General features: G+C 38.3%; 1 protein-coding gene across 1 annotated transcript in view; it reads left to right on the top strand.

The window, feature by feature from the left end:
- The window catches only part of GKAP1 (G kinase anchoring protein 1), an 83,088-nt gene extending 61,815 nt beyond the window's left edge, over positions 1-21,273 (top strand). The window contains exons 10-13 of the mRNA XM_039474962.2: positions 5,276-5,339; positions 13,483-13,553; positions 14,069-14,146; positions 16,397-21,273. Coding sequence (XP_039330896.1) covers positions 5,276-5,339; positions 13,483-13,553; positions 14,069-14,146; positions 16,397-16,444 — 261 coding nt within the window. The 3' untranslated portion in view covers positions 16,445-21,273. The remainder of the gene's footprint in view (positions 1-5,275; positions 5,340-13,482; positions 13,554-14,068; positions 14,147-16,396) is intronic.
- Positions 21,274-23,451: the final 2,178 nt, after the last annotated feature.

Here is a 23,451-nt window from a genome sequence, read left to right as displayed (position 1 = left end):
TTCTGGCTTGTAGGGTTTCTGCTGAGAGATCTGCTGTGAGTCTGATGGGCTTCCCTTTGTGGGTAACGTGACCTTTCTTTCTGGCTGCCCTTAGCATTTTCTCCTTCATTTCAACCCTGGTGAATCTGATGATTATGTGCCTTGGTGTTGCTCTTTGTGAGGAATATGTTTGTGGTGTTCTCTGTATTTCCTGGACTTGAATATTGGCCTGCCTTGCTAGGTTGGGGAAGTTTTTCTGGATAATATCCTGAAGAGTATTTTCCAGCTTGGATTCATTCTCTTCGTTGCATTCAGGTACACCTATCAAATGTAGATTAGGTCTTTTCACATAGTCCCACATTTCTTGGAGACTTTGTTCATTCCTTTTTGCCCTTTTTTCTCTAATCATGTCTTCTCATTTTATTTCATTGAGTTGATCTTCGACCTCTAATATCCTTTCTTCTGCTTGGTCAATTAGGCTGTTGAAACTTGTGCATGCTTTGCGAAGTTCTCGTTTGTGTTTTTTAGCTCCATCAATTCACTTATATTCCTTTCTACATTGTCCATTCTCGTTAGCATTTCGTCAAATCTTTTTTCAAGGTTCTAGTTTCTTTGCATTGGGTTAGAAAACATGTTCTTTTAGCTCACAGAAGTTTCTTACTACCCACCTTCTGAAGCCAGATTCTGTCATTTCATCACACTCGTTCTCCATCCAACATTGTTCCCTTGCTGGTGAGGAGTTGTGATCCCTTGTAGGAGGAGAGGTGTTCTGGTTTGGGGTGTTTTCATCCCTTTTGCACTGGTTTCTTCCCATCTTTATGGATTTATCTACCTGTCATCTTTGTAGTTGCTGACTTTCAGATTGGGTCTCTGAGTGGATGTTCTGTTTGTTTATGATGAAGTTATTTCTGTGTCTTAGTTTTACTTCTAACAGTCTGGCCGCTCTGCTGTTGGACTGCTGAGGTCCACTCCAGGCCCTGCTTGCCTGGGGATCGCCTGCAGCAGCTGCAGAACAGTAAGGGTTGCTACCAGTTTCTTCTTCTGCTATCTTTGTCTCAGAAGGATACCCGCCAAACGTCAGTCTGAGCTCTCCTTTCTGAGGTGACTCTTTGGATATACAGGGGTCAGAGAGCTGCTTGAAGAGACAGTCTGTCCTTTATAGGAGCTCAAGTGCTGAGCTGTGAGCTCTGTTGTTCATTCAGAGCTGCTGGGCAGGTACATTTAGGTCTGCTGCAGCAGAACTCATAAACTGCTTTTTGTTCCCAGGTGCTCTGTCCCAGGGAGTTAGGGCTTTATTTATGAGTTTCCGTTGTGCTGCTGCCTTTTTTTTTTCATGGCTGCCCTGTCCAGCCTGAAGGCAGCCTAGTCACTGTCTGCCTGCCGAGGCTTTGCTGAGCTGCTGTGGGCTCCGCCCAGCTGCCATGTGAACTTCCCTGCAGTCCTGTTTATATGGGCGTAGTTAGAACTGCCTAGGCAGTGGTGGCCTACCGCTGTATTGGTGACTCTTTCTGTAATGGCAGGTTGCCTTGGCAACGGCAGGCTTCCTCAGCAATGGCGGACTACCTCTGTAGTGATGGAGTGCCTAGGTATTGGCAAACACCCCTTCCTCACAGAGCTCAATCGTCTCAGGTTCAGCTACTCTTGCTGTCAAACTCTCAATCCAGAGAGTTTCTGATTGCTGTTCTTTTGTGGGGGTGGGACCAGCCGAGCCTGATCACCTAGCTCCCTGCCTCAGAGCCTTTTTTTTCTTTTTTAGTTGAACAGTCGACTCTATCCCAGGTGTTGCAGTTGCCTGTTGAAACAGCACAGGGATCTGTGTGATTTCCCCTGTGGCGACTCACTGCACAGGCTTAGACAGTGGTACTTAGATTCGTGGCGCTTTTTTTGCCCAGGAATCTCCTGGCCTGGCTCTCTGTTTAGTCCCCTCTTTAATCAGATGAATGGGCGACTTCCCGGGGCTCCAATTGCCAGCCAAAAGGGCACCCGGACCAGTGTATTTTGTATGGAGAACTGCCAGCCCAGGCACTGACAAAGCAGCCGCGTGGGGCAAAGCAGGCACACTGACCAAAAGAACCGTGCTGGCCAAAATGGTCGCGCTGGCGACCTGTGGGGCTCCTCCGCCTGGGAATCTTCTGGTCCGTGGGCAATAAAAATGTGGTGTCCACTCACCCTCTGCAGTTTCACTGGGAGCTGCAACTCTGAGCTGTTCCTAAACAGTCATCTTGGATCTTCCGGGTACAGTTAATTTTTAACTACAAATCTTAGTTCTCTTAGATTTTTAAAAAATCTGTTTTTAAAATCTAGTATTCATCTCAAATATCATTTTTTTTGACTAATATTAATTTACTAAATTATTTATTAGTGTCTATGATGTGCCAGATACTTTTTGAACCCTGTGTATGTGGTGGTGAAAAAAAATAAATCAAGTTCCAGCCCTAATGGTTCTTAGATTTTCCTTCTTCCTCTATTCATGCCTTTAAGAATCATTCCTACTAAAACCTTTTTGACTGCACTCACTCATTTACCTTGGCTTTTAATTTATATTTTCCTTTGCTTTTTTTGTACTAGGCACAGGTAATACAAAGATGTGTTAGCAAGAAGCGTATAGATTAATGGGGAAGATAAACATATAAATAGTTGCAGTACAGTTTAGGATTTGACAGAGTGCTCCAGAAGAACAGACAAAGGAATGAATGAGTCGCCCCTATAAAAATTGTTAAGGATCTCACAGAAAAGATGATTTTTTTTCAGGTAGAGAGAATTGTGTATACAAAGGCATGGGAATATGATGGAAGGTACATTGTGGCTGACATTTAGAGAAATGGGAAACTAGAAGCTGAAATTGCAGATAGGAGTTAGGGTCAGAATTTGAAGGCATTTGGATTTTAGGGCATTAAAAATCTCTAGAAGGGAAGTGACATGATAATTATTAAGTACCTGGCACATTATTGGCATTGAATAAATAATTGTTACATGAGTTAATATTAGTCAAAGGAGAATGTTACTTGAGATGAATAACAGATTTAAAAGTATACTTTTTAAAAAGCCTAAGGGAGGAGGTGAGATTTGTGGTTTAAAATAAAATGTATACATAACAAGTGCTGGAAAGGATGTTGAGAAATGGGAACCTGTTCACTGCTGGTGGAAATGTAAAATGATGTAGCTGCTATGAGATGATATTGGGAAGATACTTGGAATGATAATGCATGTAGCTGAGGCTTGGAGTAAAGACAGTCTGGTAAAACAATGGATAAGTATACAGTGTAAGAGGAAGAGCACATCTTTAACTGGTTTGGGGAATGGGAACAAATAGATTTTATTTTGGACATGTTGCATTTGAAATGGGTGCTTTTTTAGACAGTGGAGTAACTACACATGTGTATTTAATTTTATCAACTTTGTATGCTCTCATGAAATTAAATATACTAGTAAGAATGTTATGTATTTCATATATGCTCTTTATTGTGCTATTATGCTTTATTATGCTCTTTATTATTAAGCTATATGTTATTGGTACTTTATACATTTATATTTTTATATATGCTGTTTTTAAGCAATGCAAATAATTGTGATAGGTAATCATGCTTACTTGCAATTTTTTGCTTTATGAGTTGATTTTAGACCCTAAACCTTGAATAAGAGGTACCTCCAGGAAGACTGATCTGAACTTTGAACAAAAGCTTGAGCCAGAGATAGAGTTTGGTGAAATACTAACAACATAGATTGAAGTCCTAAGGGTGGGAATTTCATAGTAAATGTAGTTTCATATTCACAGTGAATATTTCTATATTCATAGCGAATATAGTTATAGTTGAGTATATGTTTTCCCCCATTATATTTTTATGTTTCCATTTGACTGATCTCCCTTGTTCATTTCTGAGCTTCTCAGCAGTCCTTCTCTGTTTATATTCAATATGGTGCTTACTTTGGTTTACTGTATTGACTGCAGTATTACTCAGTAAACATTATTGACTTATCAGCAATTTAATGGACAGAGTACTATTTAGTAAAAGCCATCTTTATTGGATTTAAAATACATTTTAATTTGCTTTACAAAAAAGATTTGAATCTGGTAACTTCTATACATATGTATGTATATGTTGAAAGGAAAAAATGTTTCTTCTATTAATGTTTTCTTTAGGCTTTTGTTTTTCTATACGATGTTAAATGCATTGTTTTTTCTAGTGTATTAATATATTACAGCTTTATAAATGATTCAGGCCTGGGCATGATGGCACATGCCTGTAATCGAAGCACTTTGGGAGGCCAAGGTGGGTGGATCACTTGAGGTCAGGAGTTCAAGACCAGCCTGGCCACCATGGTGAAACCCCATCTCTACTAAATATACAAAAATTAGCCAGGTGTGGTGGCACATACCTGTATTCCCAGCTACTAGGGAGGCTGAGGTAGGCAAATCGCTTGAACTCGGGAGGTGAAGGTTGTGGTGAGCCGAGATTGTGCCACTGCACTCCAACCTGGGTGACAGAACAAGACTGTCTCAAAAAATAAAAAGTAAATAAGTGATTCAGAGAGGGTTATGAGACATGTTGAATAAAGGTAGCATAGGGGTAAAATTGCCTAAAATCTGGATATTAATGTGGGAACAATCCTTCTTGCTCATAAATATGGATTTGTATCATTTATGTAGTGTGAGAAGCTAAGCCATCTGGAAAAAGAAATTGAAAAAGTTGAAAGATACTTGGGTAAATTACTAATGCACACAAGCCAAAAATTATAACAGTGATTAGTCAGTGAAATAACTAACAATTAGTGAATCCTCAACTGAGAAGATATAGAACTGCCACCCTATAAAATTAAAGCTTAAATTTAAAAATTCATTTTTCTCAGTCACACTAGCCACATTGCTAGTGTTCTTTCAGTAGTTGCATATTGGACAGTGGCAAATACAGAGCAGATATAGAAAGTCCTAGTATATTGCCGAGCAGTACTGGTTTAAAACTGTGACTCATTTTCCTTTTGGTTTTCATTTAAATTATTTTGAATTGTATAAGGGTTATCTGAGGAAGAAAAGAAGATTCTTTAGGAAAATTTCGTATTATCCTGAGTCTTCTCCAGTTTTAGCCCTCTCTTCTTTAATTTTCAATCATGTATAATATTGATATCTATTATTTTTGCCAGACATTTAAGTTGTAGATAATTCTGAATACATTTTCCTCCATCCTGTTTCTTTGAAAAGTAATTATATCCTTAAGCAAGCCTAGAATTCAGAGGTCTGTAAGTTGACAGTAAAGTATATCACTTTAAAAAAACTAAATATTTTTTCTTTGACTATTAGGCAAAGTATAAGGAAGTAAAGGCAAGAAATGCACAATTATTGAAAATGCTTCAGGAAGGTGAAAGTAAGTGAATTTTATGTTTTTGTAATTAAAAGTTTATCTTAATATCTGAAGATAACTTGCAAATGTGTGATTTATCAACTCAACAAAATAGTGTTTGATAACACAATAGGGTGACTATAGTTAACAATAATTTGTATATTTCAAAATACCTAGAAGAAAAGATTTAAGTACCCTCAACACAAAGAAATGATAAATGTTTGCATTACCAGGTATCTTAAATACGTATTTGATCATTACAGTTTGTATGCATGTATCAAAATATTACAGGCACCCCATAAATATGCATGATTATTATGTGCCAATAAAAAAATTGAAAAAAAGACTCAACAAAGTAAAAAGGTTTCTCAGAGTGATATAAGCTGAATAACTGACCAGGCGTGGTAGCTCATGCCTGTAATCCCAGCACTTTGGGAGGCCAAGGAGGGCAGAAAACTTGAAGCCAACAGTTTGAGACCAGCCTGGCCAACATGGTGAAATTTTGTATTTTTAGTAGAGGCCAAGGTCTCTACTAAAAATATGAAAATTAGCCACGTGTGGTGGTGCACACCTGTAATGCCAGCTACTCGGGAAACTCAGACATCAGAATTGTTTGAACCTCAGAGGCAGAGGTTGCAGTTAGCTGAGATTGCACCACTGTACTGCAGCCTGGGTGAGCACCATCTCCCTGGACAGACTACCTAGGGGAACGGGTGGCTGTGGGCGCAGCTTCAGCAGACTTAAACATTCCTGCCTGCTGACTCTAAAGAGAGCAGTGGATCTCCCAGCACAGCACTTGAGCTCTGCTAAGAAGCTGACTGCCTCCTCAAACAGGTCCCTGAGCCCTGTGCCTCCTGACTGGGAGATATCTCCCAGTGGGGTCAATAGACACTTCATACAGGAGAGCTCCAGCTGGCTTCTCTCTGGGAGGAAACTTTCAGAGGGGGAACAGGCAGCAATCTTTGCTGTTCTTTGGGCTGCACTGGTGATACCCAGGCAAACAGGGTCTGGAGTAGACCTCCAGAAAACTCCAGCAGACCTGCAGCAGAAGGGTCTGTTAGAAGGAAAACTAACAAACAGAAAGAAATAGCATCAACATCAACAAAAAGGAATTCCACACAGAAAACCCATCCAAAGGTCACAAACATCAAAGACCAAAGGTAGATAAATCCGTGAAGATGAGGAAAAACCGGAGCAAAAAGGCTGAAAATTCAAACCAGAATGCCTCTTCTCCTCCAAAGGATCACAACTCCTCACCAGCAAGGGAACAAAACTGGATGGAGAATGAGTTTGACAAATTAACAGAAGTAGGCTTCACAAGGTGGGTAATAACAAACTCCTGTAAGCTAAAGGAGCATGTTCTAACCTAATGCAAGGAAGCTAAGAACCTTGAAAAAAGGTTAGAGGAATTGCTAACTAGAATAACCACTTTAGAGAAGAACATAAATGACCTGATCGAGCTGAAAAACACAGCATGAGAACTTCATGATGCATACACAAGTATCAATAGCCAAATCAATCAAGTGGAAGAAAGGATATCAGAGATTGAAGATCAACTTAATGAAATAAAGCATGAAGACAAGACTAAGGAAAAAAAAAATGAAAAGGAACCAACAAAGCCTCCCAGAAATATGGGACTCTGTGAAAAGACCAAAGATTGTTGTGACAGGGAGAATGGAACCAAGTGGGAAAACACTCTTCAGGATATTATCCAAGAGAACTTCCCCAACCTAGCAAGACAGGCCAACATTCAAATTCAGGAAATACAGAGAACAGCAGAGATGCTCCTTGAGAAGAGCAACCTCAAGACACATAAGCTTCAGATTCATCAAGGTTGAAATGAAGGAAAAAATGTTAAGGGCATTCAGAGAGAAACGATGGGTTACACACAAAGGGAAGCTCATCAGACTAACAGTGGATCTGTCTGCAGGAACCCTAGAAGTGAGAAGAGAGTGGGGGCCAATAGTCAACATTCTTAAAGAATTTTCAACCCAGAATTTCATATCCAGCCAAACTAAGCTTCATAATTGAAGGAGAAATGAAATCATTTTCACATACAAGCAAATGCTGAGAGATTTTGTCACCACCAGGCCTGCCTTATAAGAGCTCCTAAAGGAAGCACTAAATATGGAGAGGAAAAACTGGTACCGGCCACTGCAAAAACATACCAAATTGTAAAGACCATGGACACTATTAAGAAACTGCATCAACTAATGGACAAATTAACCAGCTAGCATCATAATGACAGGATCAAATTCACACCTAACAATATTAACCCTTAAATGTAAATAGGCTAACTGCCCCAATTAAAAAACACAGACTGGCAAATTGGATAAAGAGTCATGACCCATCAGTGTGCTGTATTTAGGAGACCCATCGCATGTGCAAAGGCACACATAGGCTCAAAATAAAGGGATAGAGGAATATTTACCAAGCAAATGGAAAGCAAAAAACAACAACAACACGGGAGTTGCAATTCTAGTCTCTGGTAAAACAGACTTTAAACCAACAAAGATCAAAAATGACAAAGAAAGGTATTACATAATGGTGAAGGGATCAATACAACAAGAAGAGCTAACTATCCTAAATATATATGCACCCAGTACACAAGCAAACAGATTCATTAAAGCAAGTTCTTACAGTCCTATAAAGAGACTTAGACTCCCACACAATAATAGTGGGAGACTTCAGCACCCCACTGTCAATATTAGACAGATCAACGAGACAGAAAATTAACAAGGATATCTAGGATTTGAACTCAGTTCTGGACCAAGCAGACCTAATAGACATCTACAGAATTTTCCACCCTGATCAACAGAGTATACATTATTCTCAGCACCACATTGCACTTATTATAAAATTGAACACATAATTAGAAGTAAAACACTCCTCAGCAAATGCAAAAGAATGGAAATCATAACAGTCTCTCAGACCACAGTGGAATCAAATTAGAACTCAGGATTCAGAAACTCACTCAAAACTGCATAACTAAATGGAAACTGAGCAACCTGCTCCTGGGAAAATTAACTAAGGCAGGAATCAAGAAATTATTTGAAACAAATGAGAACAAAGATACAATGTGCTAGAATCTCTGGGACACAGCTAAAGCAGTGTTGAGAGGGAAATTTATAGCACTAAATGCCCACAGGAGAATGGAAAGATCTAAAATCAACATCATAACATGACAACTAAAAGAACTAGAGAAGCAAGAGCAAACACATTCAAAAGCTAGCAGAACATAGGAAATAACTAAGACCAGAGCAGAACTGAAGGAGATAAGAGACAAAAAACCCTTCAAAAAATCAGTAAATCCAGGAGCTGGTTTTTTGAAAAGATTAACAAAGTAGATAGACTGCTGGCCAGACTGATAAAGAGGAAAAGAGAGCTGAATCAAATAGATGCAATAAAAAATATTAAAAGAGATACCACCATTGATCCCACAGAAATACAGACTACCATCATATAATACTATAAACACCTCTACACACACACACACACACACACACACACACACACACACACACACAGAAAATCTGGAAGAAATGAATAAATTCCTGGACACATACACTCCCAAGACTAAACCAGGAAGAAGTCAAATCCCTGAATAGACCAATAACAAGTTCTGAAATTGATGCATTAACTAATAGCCTACCAACCAAAAAGCCCAGGACTGGATGGATTTACAGCCAGATTCTACCAGAGGTGTAAAGAGGAGCTGGCACCATTCCCTCTGAAACTATTCTAAACAATAGAAAAAGAGAGTCTTCTTTCTAATTCATTTTATGAGGCCAGCATTATCCTCATACCAAAACCTAGCAAAGACATAACAAAAAAAGAAAATTTCAGGCCAATATCCCTGATGAACATCGATGCAAAAATCCTCAACAAAATGCTGGCAAACTGAATCCAGCAGCATATTAAAATCCACCACGATCAAGTTGGCTTCATCCTTGGGATACAAGACTGATTCAACATATGCATATCAGTGAACGTAATTCATCACATAAACAGAACCAATGACAAAAACCACATGATTATCTCAATAGATGCAGAAAAGGACTTCGATAAAATTCAACACCCATTCATGCTAAAAACTCAATAAACTAGATATTGATGGAATGTATCTCAAAATAATAAGAGCTATTTATGACAAACCCACAGCCAGTATCATACTGAATGGGCAAACGCTGGAAGCATTCCTTTTGAAAATGCTTCCAAGGATGCCCTCTCTCATCACTCCTATTCAACATAGTATTGGAAGTTCTGGCCAGGGCAATCCAGCAAGAGAAAGAAATAAAGCGTGTTCAAATAGGAAGAGAGAAAGTCAAATTACCTCTCTTTGCAGATCATGATTGTATATTTAGAAAACTCCATTATCTCATCCCAAAATCTCCTTAAGCTGATAAGTAACTTCAGCAAATTCTCAGGATACAAAATCAATGTGCAAAAATCACAAGCATTCCTATACACCAGTAACAGAGAGCCAAATCATGAGTGAACTCCCATTCACAATTGCTGTAAAGAGAATAAAATACCTAGGAAGACAACTTAAAAGGGATGTAAAGGACCTCTTTAAGGAGAACTATAAACCACTACTCAAGGAAATCAGAGAGGACACAAACAAATGGAAAAAAATTCCATGCTTATGGATAGGAAGAATCAATATGGTGAAAATGGCCATTCTGCCCAAAGTAATTTATAAATTTAATGTTATTCCCACCAAGCTACCATTGACTTTCTTCACAGAATTAGAAAAAAACTACTTTAAATTTCATATGGAACCATAAAAGAGCCCGTATAGTGAAGACAATCCTAAGCAAAAAGAACAAAGCTGGAGGCATTATGTTACCTGACTTCAAACTATACTACAAGGCTACAGTAACCAAAACAGCATGGTACTGATACTAAAACAGATATATAGGCCAATGGAACAGAACAGAGGCCTCAGAAGTAATGCCACACATCTACAACCATCTGATCTTTGACAAACCTGACATAAATAACCAATGGGGAAAGGATTCCCTATTTAATAAGTGGTGTGGCTAGCCAAATGTAGAAAGCTGAAACTGGACCCCTTACTTACACCTTATACAAAAATTAACTCAAGATGGATTAAAGACTTAAATGTAAGACCTAAAACTATAAAAACCTTACAAGAAAACCTAGGCAATACCATTCATGACATAGGCAGAGGCAAAGAGTTCATGACTAAAACACCAAAAGCAATGGCAACAAAAGCCAAAATAGACAAATTGTATCTAATTAAACTAAAGAGGTTCTGCACAGGGAAATAAACTATCATCAGAGTGAACAGGCAGCCTACAGAATGGGAGAAAATGTTTGCAATCTATTCATTTGATAAAGGGCTAAATATTCAGAATCTACAGGAAACTTAAATTTCCAAGAAAAAAACAACCCCATCAAAAAAAGGGCAAAGGATTTGAACAGACACGTCTCAAAAGAAGATGTTATGTAGCTAACAAATATATGAAAAAAGGATCCTCATCACTGGTCATTAGAGAAATACAAATGAAAACTACATTGAGATACCATCTCACTCCAGTTAGAATGGTGATCATTAAAAAGTCAGGAAACAACAGGTGCTGGAAAGGATGTGGAGAAATAGGAATGCTTTTACATTGTTGGTGGGAGTGTAAATTAGTTCAAACCTTGTGGAAGACAGTTCAGCAATTCCTCAAGGATCTAGAACCAGAAATACCATTCAACCCAGCAATCCCATTACTGGGTATATATACCCAAAGGATTATAAATCATTCAACTATAAAGACACATGTACACGAATGTTTGCAGCACTGTTCACAACAGCAAAGATTGGAACCAACCCAAATGCCCATCAGTGATAGACTGGATAAAGAAGATGTGGCATATATACACCATGGAATACTATGCAGCCATAAAAAGGGATGAGTTCATGTCCTTTACAGGGACATGGATGAAGCTGGAAACCATCATTCTCAGCAAACTAACACAAGAACAGAAAACCAAACACCTCATAGGTGGGTGTTGAACAATGAGAACACATGGACACAGGCTGGAGAACATCACACACTGGGGCATGTCAGCAGGTGAGGGGCTGGAGGAGGAATAGCATTAGGAGAAATACCTAAGGTAGATGACAGGTTGATGGGTACAGCAAGCTGCTATGGCACATGTTATATAAACAAACCTGCACATTCTGCACATGTATTCCAGAACTTAAAGTATAATTTTAAAAAAAGATGTGAAACTATTAAAAATAGTAACACAGTTTTACACATGCTAAAATGGTTAAATAAATAAATATTACATAAATACGGTGCTTTACCTTGAAAAAAACCTGAAGTTTGCTTGTGGGGAGTAGGTCTTGGAAGGGTTGCAGGTTATGTGTTACTGCTTCGTGATGGAATGATTGAAGTTGTCAGACCAGATGGGTGTGGCTCCTAACATAGTGAACCAAGGTAACTGGTAGATACTCAAGGAGTACAGTGGGTGTGGTTTTCTCTGTTCATAATATTGTACTTAAGTGCATTGAAAATGTGTTATGTTCAAGTTGTTACCTAATACATCAACCTCATTGAAACAAATTTGTGTTTTCAAAACAAAGATTATAGGAGAACTGGCTATAATTGAAATATTACATGATTACTAAAAATCACTAGTTTTTAGCAAGTGTTTATAATCCTGGGGATGGACGAGTAGAAAGCATAATTTGTAAAAGCTGCCAAGTTGATTCTTGAGACTGAATTGATTCTTCATAGGGTGCTTCATCTTATTGAACATCATATTAAACTATGAAAGTAAATTTGAACTACAATCTTAAATTCGCAGAGCTGTGTATCGTATCTTATCAGTACTTACATATTTCAACATTTCCTCCTTTGCTAATTTTATTATGGTTTTACCTCTCTAGTCTCTCCTAGTCTGTTTTTAGAGGGAGGAGTTAGTTTTTCATACATTAGCCATTACCATGATTAAGGACATTCTCAGCCATGTGAGTATTTCTGAAGCTTGGTAAGCACAGGGCCAAAATATAGATATCTTGCTTCTCCCAAGAGAGAGAAGCCTCTAGACAAATGAGTAGTTCTAAGAGACCACACATGTCATATGATCATTTGTGATCATGAGCTACATTTAGTTGACAGTGCTTTATTGGTATGAAAAGTCAGAGAATAACAATTTTATTGGCATTATAGTATGCTCATCCCAACAATTCAACAAAAAACACTACATTGTCACCCCGGCTGGAGTGCAGTGACACGATCTTGGCTTACTGCAACCTCTGCCTCATGTGTTCAAGCGCATCTCCTGTCTCAGCCTCCCAAGTAGCTGGGATTACAGGCATGCCACCACCATGCCCAGCTAATTTTTGTATTTTTAGCAGAGACAGCGTTTCGCCGTATTGACTAGGCTAGTCTTGAACGCTGACCTCAGGTGATCCCCCCACCTCGGCCTCTCAAAATGCTAGGATTACAAGCATGAGCTACCAAGGTTGTTTTTAAAATCTTGCTTTAAGATTAGTCAAGGTATTTAAACCTTTTTCCTTATGTGAAATTTATTTTCTTGTATCCTTCTCCTAGAGAAGATTAAAAATTAATCATGGGTCATATTTGTGCAATTTTTAAAATGTATATATTTTTTATTTGACAGTCTTGCTGTGTCACCCAGGCTGGAGTGCAGTGGCATGATCTCGGCTCACAGCAACTACTACGTCCCCAGTTCAAGGGATTCTTATGCCTCAGCCTCCCAAGTAGCTGGGATTACAGGCATGTGCCACCACAGTTGGCTAATTTTTGTATAATATTTTTTAGTAGAGATGGGGTTTCACCATATTGGCCAGGCTGGTCTCCAACTCCTGGCTTCAAGTGATCTGCCCACCTTAGCCTCCCAAAGTGCTGGGATTACAGGCATGAGCCACCACGTCCAGCAATAAATATTTTAACACTATAGAAAATGTAAAATTTCTAAGAAAAAATGCTGTGGTGATAATGATCAGAATTTACTGGTGAAAATGTAAAACAAACAAAAATTTACCAGTGAAAAGTAAGAGCTATACAAGGTCAAGAAGTACATTCTTTAAGTAAGACAAGAAATCATTGTTCTGATTGCACTGCTATGTCTTAGTTCTCTGAAGTATTGTTTTCAACTGCTGTTTTTCCTTTTTTGTCAGTGAAAGATAAGGCAGAAATACTTCTGCAAGTTGATGAATCACAAAGTATCAAGAATGAGCTCACTATTCAGGTAAGGAACTGTGAAGTATATATGACTGGTTTTCTTAAGCTGTCTCTAGTCTTGAATTATTAAACTTGACAAAACAAATACAGCCTATCAACACTGTAAGAAAGTAGTATAAATTATACTTCATTATTATGTGATAGCACATAAATGAAGATTCTGCTTATAGCACTAAAAAAGGTAGATATGTCCTTCTCCCTGAAGAATGGGGGACAGTAAGTTTGTATTTTAATGAACTGTGACTATAGAGACAGAAAGGGCAGATAGAACTTACTCTGTATCCGGGCTTGATTTTTCTCCCCTTTACATCCTTATTGTCGTCTTCTCTCAGGACAGTCAGTTTGCCCCATCTTTAATATAGAGCTGTGTACAATACCAAATGGAAATTATGGGGAGGGTTTCTCCTCTGCTGCTTATCCATTTAGTTGTCAAAAACCTATCATTGTGAATATGTTAAGAATTAGAGTATTTGCCAAAAAAGACCCAAAAATGTCTTTTTATTATTGAATATTTGGTTATAGGTGACTTCACTTCATGCTGCATTAGAACAAGAAAGATCTAAAGTGAAAGTATTACAAGCAGAATTAGCCAAATACCAGGTATGCTTTTATAATTTAGAAGTGTTTTTATCACAAATAATACATTTGGAGTAGATACTGTGTGAGAATAAATGCAGTATTTTATTCTTAGGCCAAAACTTACTAAATATATTGACAGTTTTGTTATTGGTCATATAATTTACAATTTAGAAGATGTTAAAGTTATTCTAGACATTGGTATATACAGCAATAACTAGCATAATTCAGGAAAATCCTTAGTAATACACAGATGATACAGCATACATACCATTGAATCATATTGGGGAAAGGCACAAAAGGATAGTTGTCTTGTTCATAAGGTTGATCACTTGGATACAGTGATACCTCCTAGATAGCTCCATTGTAAATATACATATTTTTCCCCTTTATAATTAACATGTGAGGTGATACTTTAAGATTGTATGAATATCCTTTTCATCCAGTGGCTTTAGCATCCTTTTTTGTTTTTTGTTTGTTTGGGTTTTTTTTTTTTTTTTTTTTTTTGGTGATTGCAAAATAGTGATTTTCTAACTCTTACCTGCATTTATAGGCTAGCATTCAGCATTTTGTTCCTGGATGAAGCAATTAAAAATACCAGTGCTTTGTCTGTCTGTCTGTCTCTCTCTCTCTCTGTTTCTCTTTCTCTCTCTCTCCCTCTGTGTGTGTGTGTGTGTGTGTGTGTGTGTGTGTGTAATATATATTTATGTGTATATATATGTTTCTAAATTATATAAAATACATTAACTGGGATCATAGCCAAAAAAGCTCAAAAGCCACTGATGGTGTCGAGAACACAGCAGTTGATTAGCCCTGGCTTTAAATTTTAATCAGTCCAGGAAAGAGAATTCCTTTTACCTGAGAGACCTTGAAAAGAATTCTTGTGTGCTTGTTTTGGATTTTTAAGAAATCCCATCAAGAAGCATGGTAGGAGTTTTATGTATAGGGGGTATCTACTTCAAAAAATATTTTTGCTAAATTTATTTTAATTTTTCTGCTACCAGGAAATAAATCTTGTTTTTAATATATGTCATTACACATCTTATGTTCCAAAAAACCTATTCATACTGTTTTTCTCTGAATAAATCTTGGGAGAATTTTTATATGGTCAGAAGTGAATGACAGCATTATTGTACTCGAGTATTGTTTCATTTTGTTTTATAATGTTGATGTAGAAATGTTTTTGACTCCGAGAGAGGTGATAGTCAGAAAAACAGTGAAAGAAATGAAGAGAAACTGCCATCATTATCAAATGAGTCTGGGTTTGCCCATAATACAACTACTTCTCTTTAAGAAATGCACTTGCACAGAGAAAGTAGTTCCCAAACTTGGCTGATCATTGGCATCAGTTGGAAACTTTGAATTACAGATTGTTAGCCAGTTAAATAGGTGTGGGACAAAGGCTAGATGTCAGAATTCTAAAAATAGTACTGCTTAGGTGATTCTCATGACCAGCTAAGTTTGGATACCATTGTAAAAGTTTATAAAATGGGAAAAACTATGCATACAACTATTATAAGGTAAATATATCAAACAATTATTTATGGTTAAGTTGAAGGGGGGTAGAGTAGCTATTGATGATTTTATTTGTTGTATGTTTATACTTTCAATATTTCTACGAACAAGTATTTGCTTTTTAAATCAGACTAAAACAGAAGATGTTATGCTTATGTTAAAAGTTACGTAAAACTCTTCTTGTCGTTTATGGTGCTCAAGTCAAATACCATAAGTGATGTTTCATATGGAACAAATTAAATACATCTTATATATGCAACTGAGCAATATGAAAAGCATAACCTAGTTTTCAGTCCACTAATGAACAAAATCAAATTTCTAATGCTAGTATGAGCAAAACTAGACAGAACTTGAATTATAAATTGAATTACCCAAAAGGTAATGAACTGAATTAGTAAATTTGCTGATCATATGGAACAAATTAAGTGTATGGTTTATTTTAGTATTGACCTAAAACTATTTTTTAAAAAAATTCTGGAACAGTCAAAATGAGCTCTATAAAAATAAGATACCGGTAATCTTACCTAAGGCAAGAATTACTCAAATAGAAGTAACTTTTCTAAAACCGACTTAAACCATTTATAAAAATAACCATATTAAAATAATTTAGTGGTGTGTAGACTCAAATTTACAACAAAATTAAAAAAGAAACTGCTTCCTTCTCATGCCCCAAAATGCCTTTAGTCTATATTCTTAAAATGAAATGGCCCCAAAATGGTGTGTCCTAAATAATTTGCTCTATTTTTTTTTTTTTTACAGGGTGGCAGAAAAGGGAAAAGAAACTCTGAATCTGACCAGTGTAGGTGATTACATTAGCCTTTGATGTCAACACAAAGTTTAAAACTTTCAAGATTTTGCAAAAATGTATATATTTAATGCTGTGCAACTGCTAAACTATACAGTTTTTGTTGAAGGAACTAAAAGCAACTAGCTCACTAACAGTCTATAATTTTATTTCTTTTGGCTTAAAGTGAAAAAGAAGAAATAGAGAATTCCAGCAGAAGTCAGTGGTTATTGTTTACTATCCACTTCTTATCACTTTAGTTTTTCATCAGTCAATAAAATTAATTTACTCTTCCACTAATATGTTTGATATGTTAAGTTTCAGAAATGTGAAAGTATTTTTGCTTACAGCACAGCCTATCAGTTAGGTGAGTATTTTCTCAACACTTTCTGCACACTAAATCCTACAGGACATGCAAGATGAAATATGGCTGATACCCTCAAGTAGCTTATGCTTGGGTGAAATAGAAGGTGAGTGGATAGGCCAGGTGTGGTGGCCAACACCTATAATCCCAGCACTTTGGGAGGCCAAGGTGAGCAGATCACTGGAGGCCAGGAGTCTGAGACCAGCCTGGCCAATATGGCGAAACCCCATATCTACTAAAAATACAGAAATTAGCCAGGCATGCTGGTACACACGTGTAATCCAGCTACTCAGGAGGCTGAGGCAGGAGAATCGCTTGAACCTAGGAGGCAGAGGTTGCAGTGAGCTGGGTGACACAGAGAGACTCTGTCTCAAAAAAAAGCAAGTCGGGGGTGGGTAAAACAAGCAAAAAATAATTACTGTAGATACAAGAGTGTGAAGTCGCACTGTTTGCAGATTGAGAAAACTTGCATGAGAGTTTTTAGAGGATAGATACTTTTTCTGTATATTTGTTGGCAGGCATTCCAGGCAGACAGAATGAAGAACAGTCTGTAAGCTGGTAATGGTGGCTCATGCCTGTAATCCCATCACTTTGGGAGGTAGAGGTAGGAGGATTGCTTGAGCCCAGGAGTTTCAGACCAGCCTGGGCAACATAGTGAGACCCTGTCTCTTAAAAAAAATTAAAAAAGCCAGGCGTGGTGGCCCATGCCTGTAGTGCCAACTACTCAGGAGGCTGAGGTGCGAGGATCACTTGAGTCTGGGAGGTCAAGGCTGCAGTAAGCTGTGATCTTACCACTGCGTCCTGGAAGACAAAAGAATTAGGGGCAGGCCACACCTGCAATCCCAGCACTTTGGGAGGCTGAGGTGGATAGATCACTTGAGCCCAGGAGTTTGTAACCAGCCTGAGCAACATGGTGAAACCCTTTTCTATAAAAACTAATAATAAGTCTATGAATGCTTTCACCATAAGGGCTGGGAATAGAAAGAGTACTGGTAGCTGGGTTTGGTGGCTCATACCTGTAATCCCAACACTTTAGGAAACTGAGGTGGAAGGATCACAAGCCCAGGAGTTTGAGACCAGCCTGGGGAACATAGTGAGAACCCATCCCTACAAAAAAGTTTTGAAATCAGCCAGGTGTGGTGACATGTGCCTGGGGTCCTAGCTACTTCAGAGGCTGAGGTAGGAGGATTGCTTTGAGCTCAGAAGGCTGAGGCTGCAGTGAGCCATGATTGCAACACTGCACTTCAGCCTGGGCAACAGAGCAAGACCCTGTCTTTTTAAAAAAAAAAAACAAAAAAAAAATTGGTGTGTAGGAGGAATAAATGAGAGATTTTTTTCACTGGTCTAATCAATTGGTAGAATAATTAGTAGTTTGTGGGATTCAGTTGCTTTTAGTAGAAGCAGTAAAATGCAATTATGATATATTAAAATACTGGATTGTAGGGCGGGTGCAGTGGCTCACACATGTAATCCCAACACTTTGGGAGGCTGAGGCAGGTGGATCACTTGAGGCCAGGAGTTCCAGACCAGTCTGGGCAACATGGTGAAATTCTGTCTCTCCTAAATCTATAAAAATGAGCTAGTTGTGGTGGGCATGCCTGTAGTCCCAGCTATTGAGGAGGCTGAGGCACAAGAATTGCTTGAACCCTGGAGGTGGAGGTTGCAGTGAGCTGAAATCACATTACTGCATGCTAGCCTGGGCAACAGAGCAAGACTGTCTCAAAAAAAATAAAAATACAATACAATTTTGTGTGTGTGGTAACAAAGATGAACACATAAATGCTGGTTTTCAATGGAACAGAATAGGTAACCCAGAAATTAGTCAACACACCTCCAACTATCTGATATTCAACAAACATAACAAAAATAAGAAATGGGGGAATGATTCCCTATTTAATAAACAGTGCTGGGATAACTTGCTAACCGTATGCAGAGAACAGAAACTGGACCCCTTCCTTACACCATATACAAAAATTAAGATGGATTAAAGATTTAAATGTAAAACCAATAACTTATAAAGACTCTGGAAGACAACATAGGCAATACCATTCTGGACATAGAAACGGGCAGAGATTTCATGATGAAGACACCAAGAACAATTGCAAGAAAAGCAAAATTTGACAAACAGGATCTAATTAAAGAGCTTCTGCACAGCAAAGGAAATTGTCAACAGAGTGAACAGCCAGCCTACAGAATGGGAGAAAATTTTTGCAAACTATGCATTTGACAAAGGTCTAATATCCAGCATCTATAAGGAACTTAAATTTACAAGAAAAAAACCCCATTAAAAAGTGGTTAAAAGACATGAACAGACACTTTTCAAAAGAAGACATACATGAGGCCAACAGTCATAGGAAAAAGAGGTCACATCACTATCGTTAGAGAAAGGCAGATCAAAAGGCAGATACCATCTCACACCAGTAAGAATTGCTATTATTAGTCAAAAAATAACAGATGCTGGTGGGGTTGTGGAAAAAAAGGAATGCTTATACACTCTTGGTGAGAGTGTAAAATAGTTCAATCATTGAGGATGACTGGGTGGCGATCTCAAATAACTAAAAACAGAAATACCATTTGACCCAGCAATCCCATTACTGGGTATATACCCAGAATATAAATTGTTCATGCATATGTTCATTGCAGCACTATTCAAAATAGCAAAGATGAGGAATCAACCTAATGCCCATCAATGGCAGACTGGATAAAGAAAGTGTGGTACATAACACACCATAAAATACTATGCAGCCATTAAAAAAAAAAATTGTGTCCTTCGCAGAAACATGGATGGAGCTGGAGGCCAGTATCCTTAGCTGACCAACCCAGGAACAGGAAACCAAATGCCTCATGTTCTCACTTATAAGTGGAGGGCTAAATGAAAACACATGAACACCTAAGGGGAAACAACATACACTGGGGCCTACTGGAGGGTGAAGAGTGGGAGGAGGGAGAGATCAGGAAAAATAACCAATGGATACTAGGCTTAATACCTGGGTGATTTAATAATCTGTACAACAAACCCCTGTGACACAGTTTACCTGTGTAACAAATCTGCACATATACCCCTGAACTTAAAACTTTAAAAAATGCTGGTCTTGGCCTCCAAAACCAGCATTATATGAAAAATTCCACTTCATGACAGTCTTTGAAGAAAAAAATTACAAAGGTAATGAAATTGTCATCACCTATCTATGTCTGGCCTCTCCCATGAGGTTATAGGAACATTGCAAATAATTCAATCTATTATTTCCTATATTCCCAGTAGCTAGTCTACTATGAAGTACAGAGTAGGTGCTAAAAAAATATTTAACAAAATCATAAGGCTTTTTAAGATCGTTATCTCCCAAGTTTACCTTTGGTTAAGAATAGGTAATTAATGTATTAAACGTGTGGTAGTATTCCATGGTAACAAATTTTTCAAACCAATGATAAAGATTTCTAATGCTGTCTTACATAAACAAGAATAGAACTTGTGTCAGAATTGGTTCAATTGTAATTTAATTATCCAAGTTGTTACTGACCTACATTGTCAAAGCACACTATGTTATCACCTGCTTTTGATTATCTACCTGCACATTATCCATTTGGTACATTATCTAGCACCCTAGTACAATGGCTGATTCATAGACACTCAACGGATATGCCATTTTCTACTCATACCTATTGGTTTAAAAATCACCTGGACACATAGAAAATTCTTCATTGATTGTTCTGTGTTGGGCATTCCTAGAGTACTGTATTCATAGCTCTGGCCTTTGCTCCTGAATTATTCTCTTTCTCTCTTTAAATTTAAATTTTCATTTTTTATAGACAGGGTCTCACTCTGTCACCCAGGCTGGAATGCAATAGTGCAATCGTAGGTCACTGCAGCCTCTGACTCTGGAATCAAGCAGTCCTCTCACCTTGACCTCACAAATATCTCGGAGTACAGGGGCATGCCACCTTATCAAGCTAATTTTTTTTTATTTTTATAGCGATGAGGTCTTGCTGTGTTACCCCAGCTGGCCTCAACCAATCCTCCTGTATTGGCCTCCCACAGCAGTGGGATTACACGCATGAGCCACTACTCCTGGCCTGCTCAGTTATTCTTCCTTTATTGATGTATTCACTCCTGTGGCTTTATTAATTGAGTCTAGACCAATATATCAATTTCTTCATGGAAAACTTTAGTAAAAGAAAAGATAGTCTGGGCGCCATGGCTCATGCCTGTAATCCCAGCACTTTGGAAGGCTGAGGCAAATGAATCACCTGAGGTCAGGAGTTTGAGACCAGCCTGACCAACATGGAGAAACCCTGTCTCTACTAAAAATACAAAATTAGCCAGGCGTGGTGGCACAAGCCTGTAATCCCAGCTACTCAGGAGGCTGAGGCAAGAGAATCACTTGAACCTGGGAGGTGGAGGTTGCGGTGAGCCAAGATTGTGCCATTGCACTCAAGCCTGGGCAACAAGAGCGAAACTCCATCTCAAAAAAAAAAAAAAAAAATAGAAAAGACATTCAATGGTCAATTGGTGATTTCTTTTGTTAATTGATTTCTCATACATTCAATTTTAATAAATATCATTACTTAGATTCCTCTCAGGTTTCTGAATGTTGAATGAAATTATTGATAGTTCATTATGTGTCAGGCATTGTGTTAAATATTGGAGATGCAAATATAATGAGACATCCTGATACGGTGTCTGCAGTCATTTGGACGGAAAGAAATGTAAAGAAATAATCAGAAAATATTCTAATAATACTAATATGTTCACACTGTATTATAAAAGAAAATACATCTTACTGTTTTAAGAGGTATTTTAGACATTTAATTATTTCAGACTCCATTAATGTCTTAAAATGTGATTATGGCAATATAGTAAGATTCAGCAAATATTTACTTGGGAGGCTGAGGCAGGAGAATAACTTGAACCTGGGAGGCAGAGGTTGCAGTGAGCCAAGATTGCACTACTGCACTCCAACCTGGGCAACAGAGTGAGATTCAGTCTCAAAAATAAAATAATAAAATGGAATCGTAGGTGCTTATTGTTTTATTGAGATTCACTCAATGTGGTTGGCAAAATATTACAGAAAATATTAAAGATATATTAGGGAAAGTTATAGATTAGCCTCAAACCTTTTGGAAAGCCAAAAGGTTTTACTGGGGCAGGCCGAAGGCGGCCAGTCCATTAAGTTAGGGGGAGACAGAGAGATGATCAAAGGCCTTACCCCACACCTATTTGTCTCCACTCTGTTTACTCATGTTAATTTTGTGTTGGATGGCCTTGGGGAAGATCAAAGCAGAATTCCTGTGAATAGCATTTACTCTGGGCCCAAACCTAAAGCTTTTGTCAGTCATAAAACCATTTCTTAACCATGTTAATTATTCACAAGTATGTTAGAACCTCTGTTATGAGTGAAAGTGTGGACAGACAAAGGGTCTGGGTGGATTGGTTGCATTTCGCCCTCTGAAAGCAGCCAGTAGCCATTCCCTAGCCCACTTGGAACACTGTAATGGTGTGAAAGTGCATTCGTTCATCCATCATGGAGTCAGGGTCTGCCGGTCAGACGTCCGTGGTGGTGGGACCCACGTCTCAGGTGGTGACCCTGACGTGATCGAGGGCACATTTTTTTCTTTAGGTTATCTTTTAGCTATCATGACTGTGTTGCTCAGATTTTCCCAGATTTGGCCACTAGGTGCCCCTTCAATTTGGCTTCTTCCTCTTGGTATGCCTCAAAAATATTTGATTATTTCCTTACTTTCCAACTCCACTACTTTGTCCACAAACCACTACCCTTTTTGCTGTTACCCAGCTTGAGTTTCATGATACATCATTAAAATCATATACTAGCGAAAACTGCTGACTCCTTTGTCCCCTCTTACTCTTATCATATTTACCACAAAGCATCACTCTGATTGAATCTAAATGTCTGTCTTCTCCATACTAGCACCAAAGTAATGGATATTATCAAGGAAAAAGCATAACAATGTTTGTTGGTTGGTTTTACTTTAAATTCAAGATCATACACCTTGTGATGGTTAATGTTAGGAGTCAACTTGACTGGATTGAGGGATGCCCAGATGGCTGATGAAACATTGTTTCTGGATGTGTGAATGAAGTGTTGCCAGAGGAAACAGGCATTTGAGTCAGTGGACTGAGAGGAGGACCCACCCTCAGTGTGGTGGGCACTGTCCAGTCAGCTACTATTACAGCTGGAACAAAGCAAACAGAAAAATGGAGATAAGCTGCTTGCTGAGTCTTCTGCTGTCTCTTGCTTCCTCTCATGCCTTTGGGCGTCTGACTCTAGGTTCTTCAGTCTGTAGACTCTGGGTCTTGCACCAGCAGCCTCCCAGTTGCTCTTAGGCCTTTGGCCTGAGACTGAGATCTACACTGTTAGCTTCTTTGGTTTTGAGGCTTTCAGACTTGGATTGAGCCATGCTACCAGCTTCTCTCTTTCCCCAGCTTGCAAAAGGCCTGTTGTGGGACTTCACCTTGTAATTGTGTGAGCCAGTTCTCCCTAATAAACTCTTTTTTAATATACATATATCCCATTTGTTCTGTCCCTCTGGAGAACCCTAACACACACCTCAAGTGGGCACTGAACACTGCCAAGCAGGCCAAATTTCCCTATCGAGTTTGCCTTTCTACATTTCCAAATGATTGTTTCATAGCTTCTCTTCCATCCTCAA

Source organism: Saimiri boliviensis, chromosome 2, assembly GCF_048565385.1.
Source record: "Saimiri boliviensis isolate mSaiBol1 chromosome 2, mSaiBol1.pri, whole genome shotgun sequence".
Taxonomy (NCBI): domain Eukaryota; kingdom Metazoa; phylum Chordata; class Mammalia; order Primates; family Cebidae; genus Saimiri; species Saimiri boliviensis.
The sequence above is the reverse complement of the archived record's forward strand: the minus strand, read 5'-3'. Positions and strand labels throughout refer to the sequence as shown.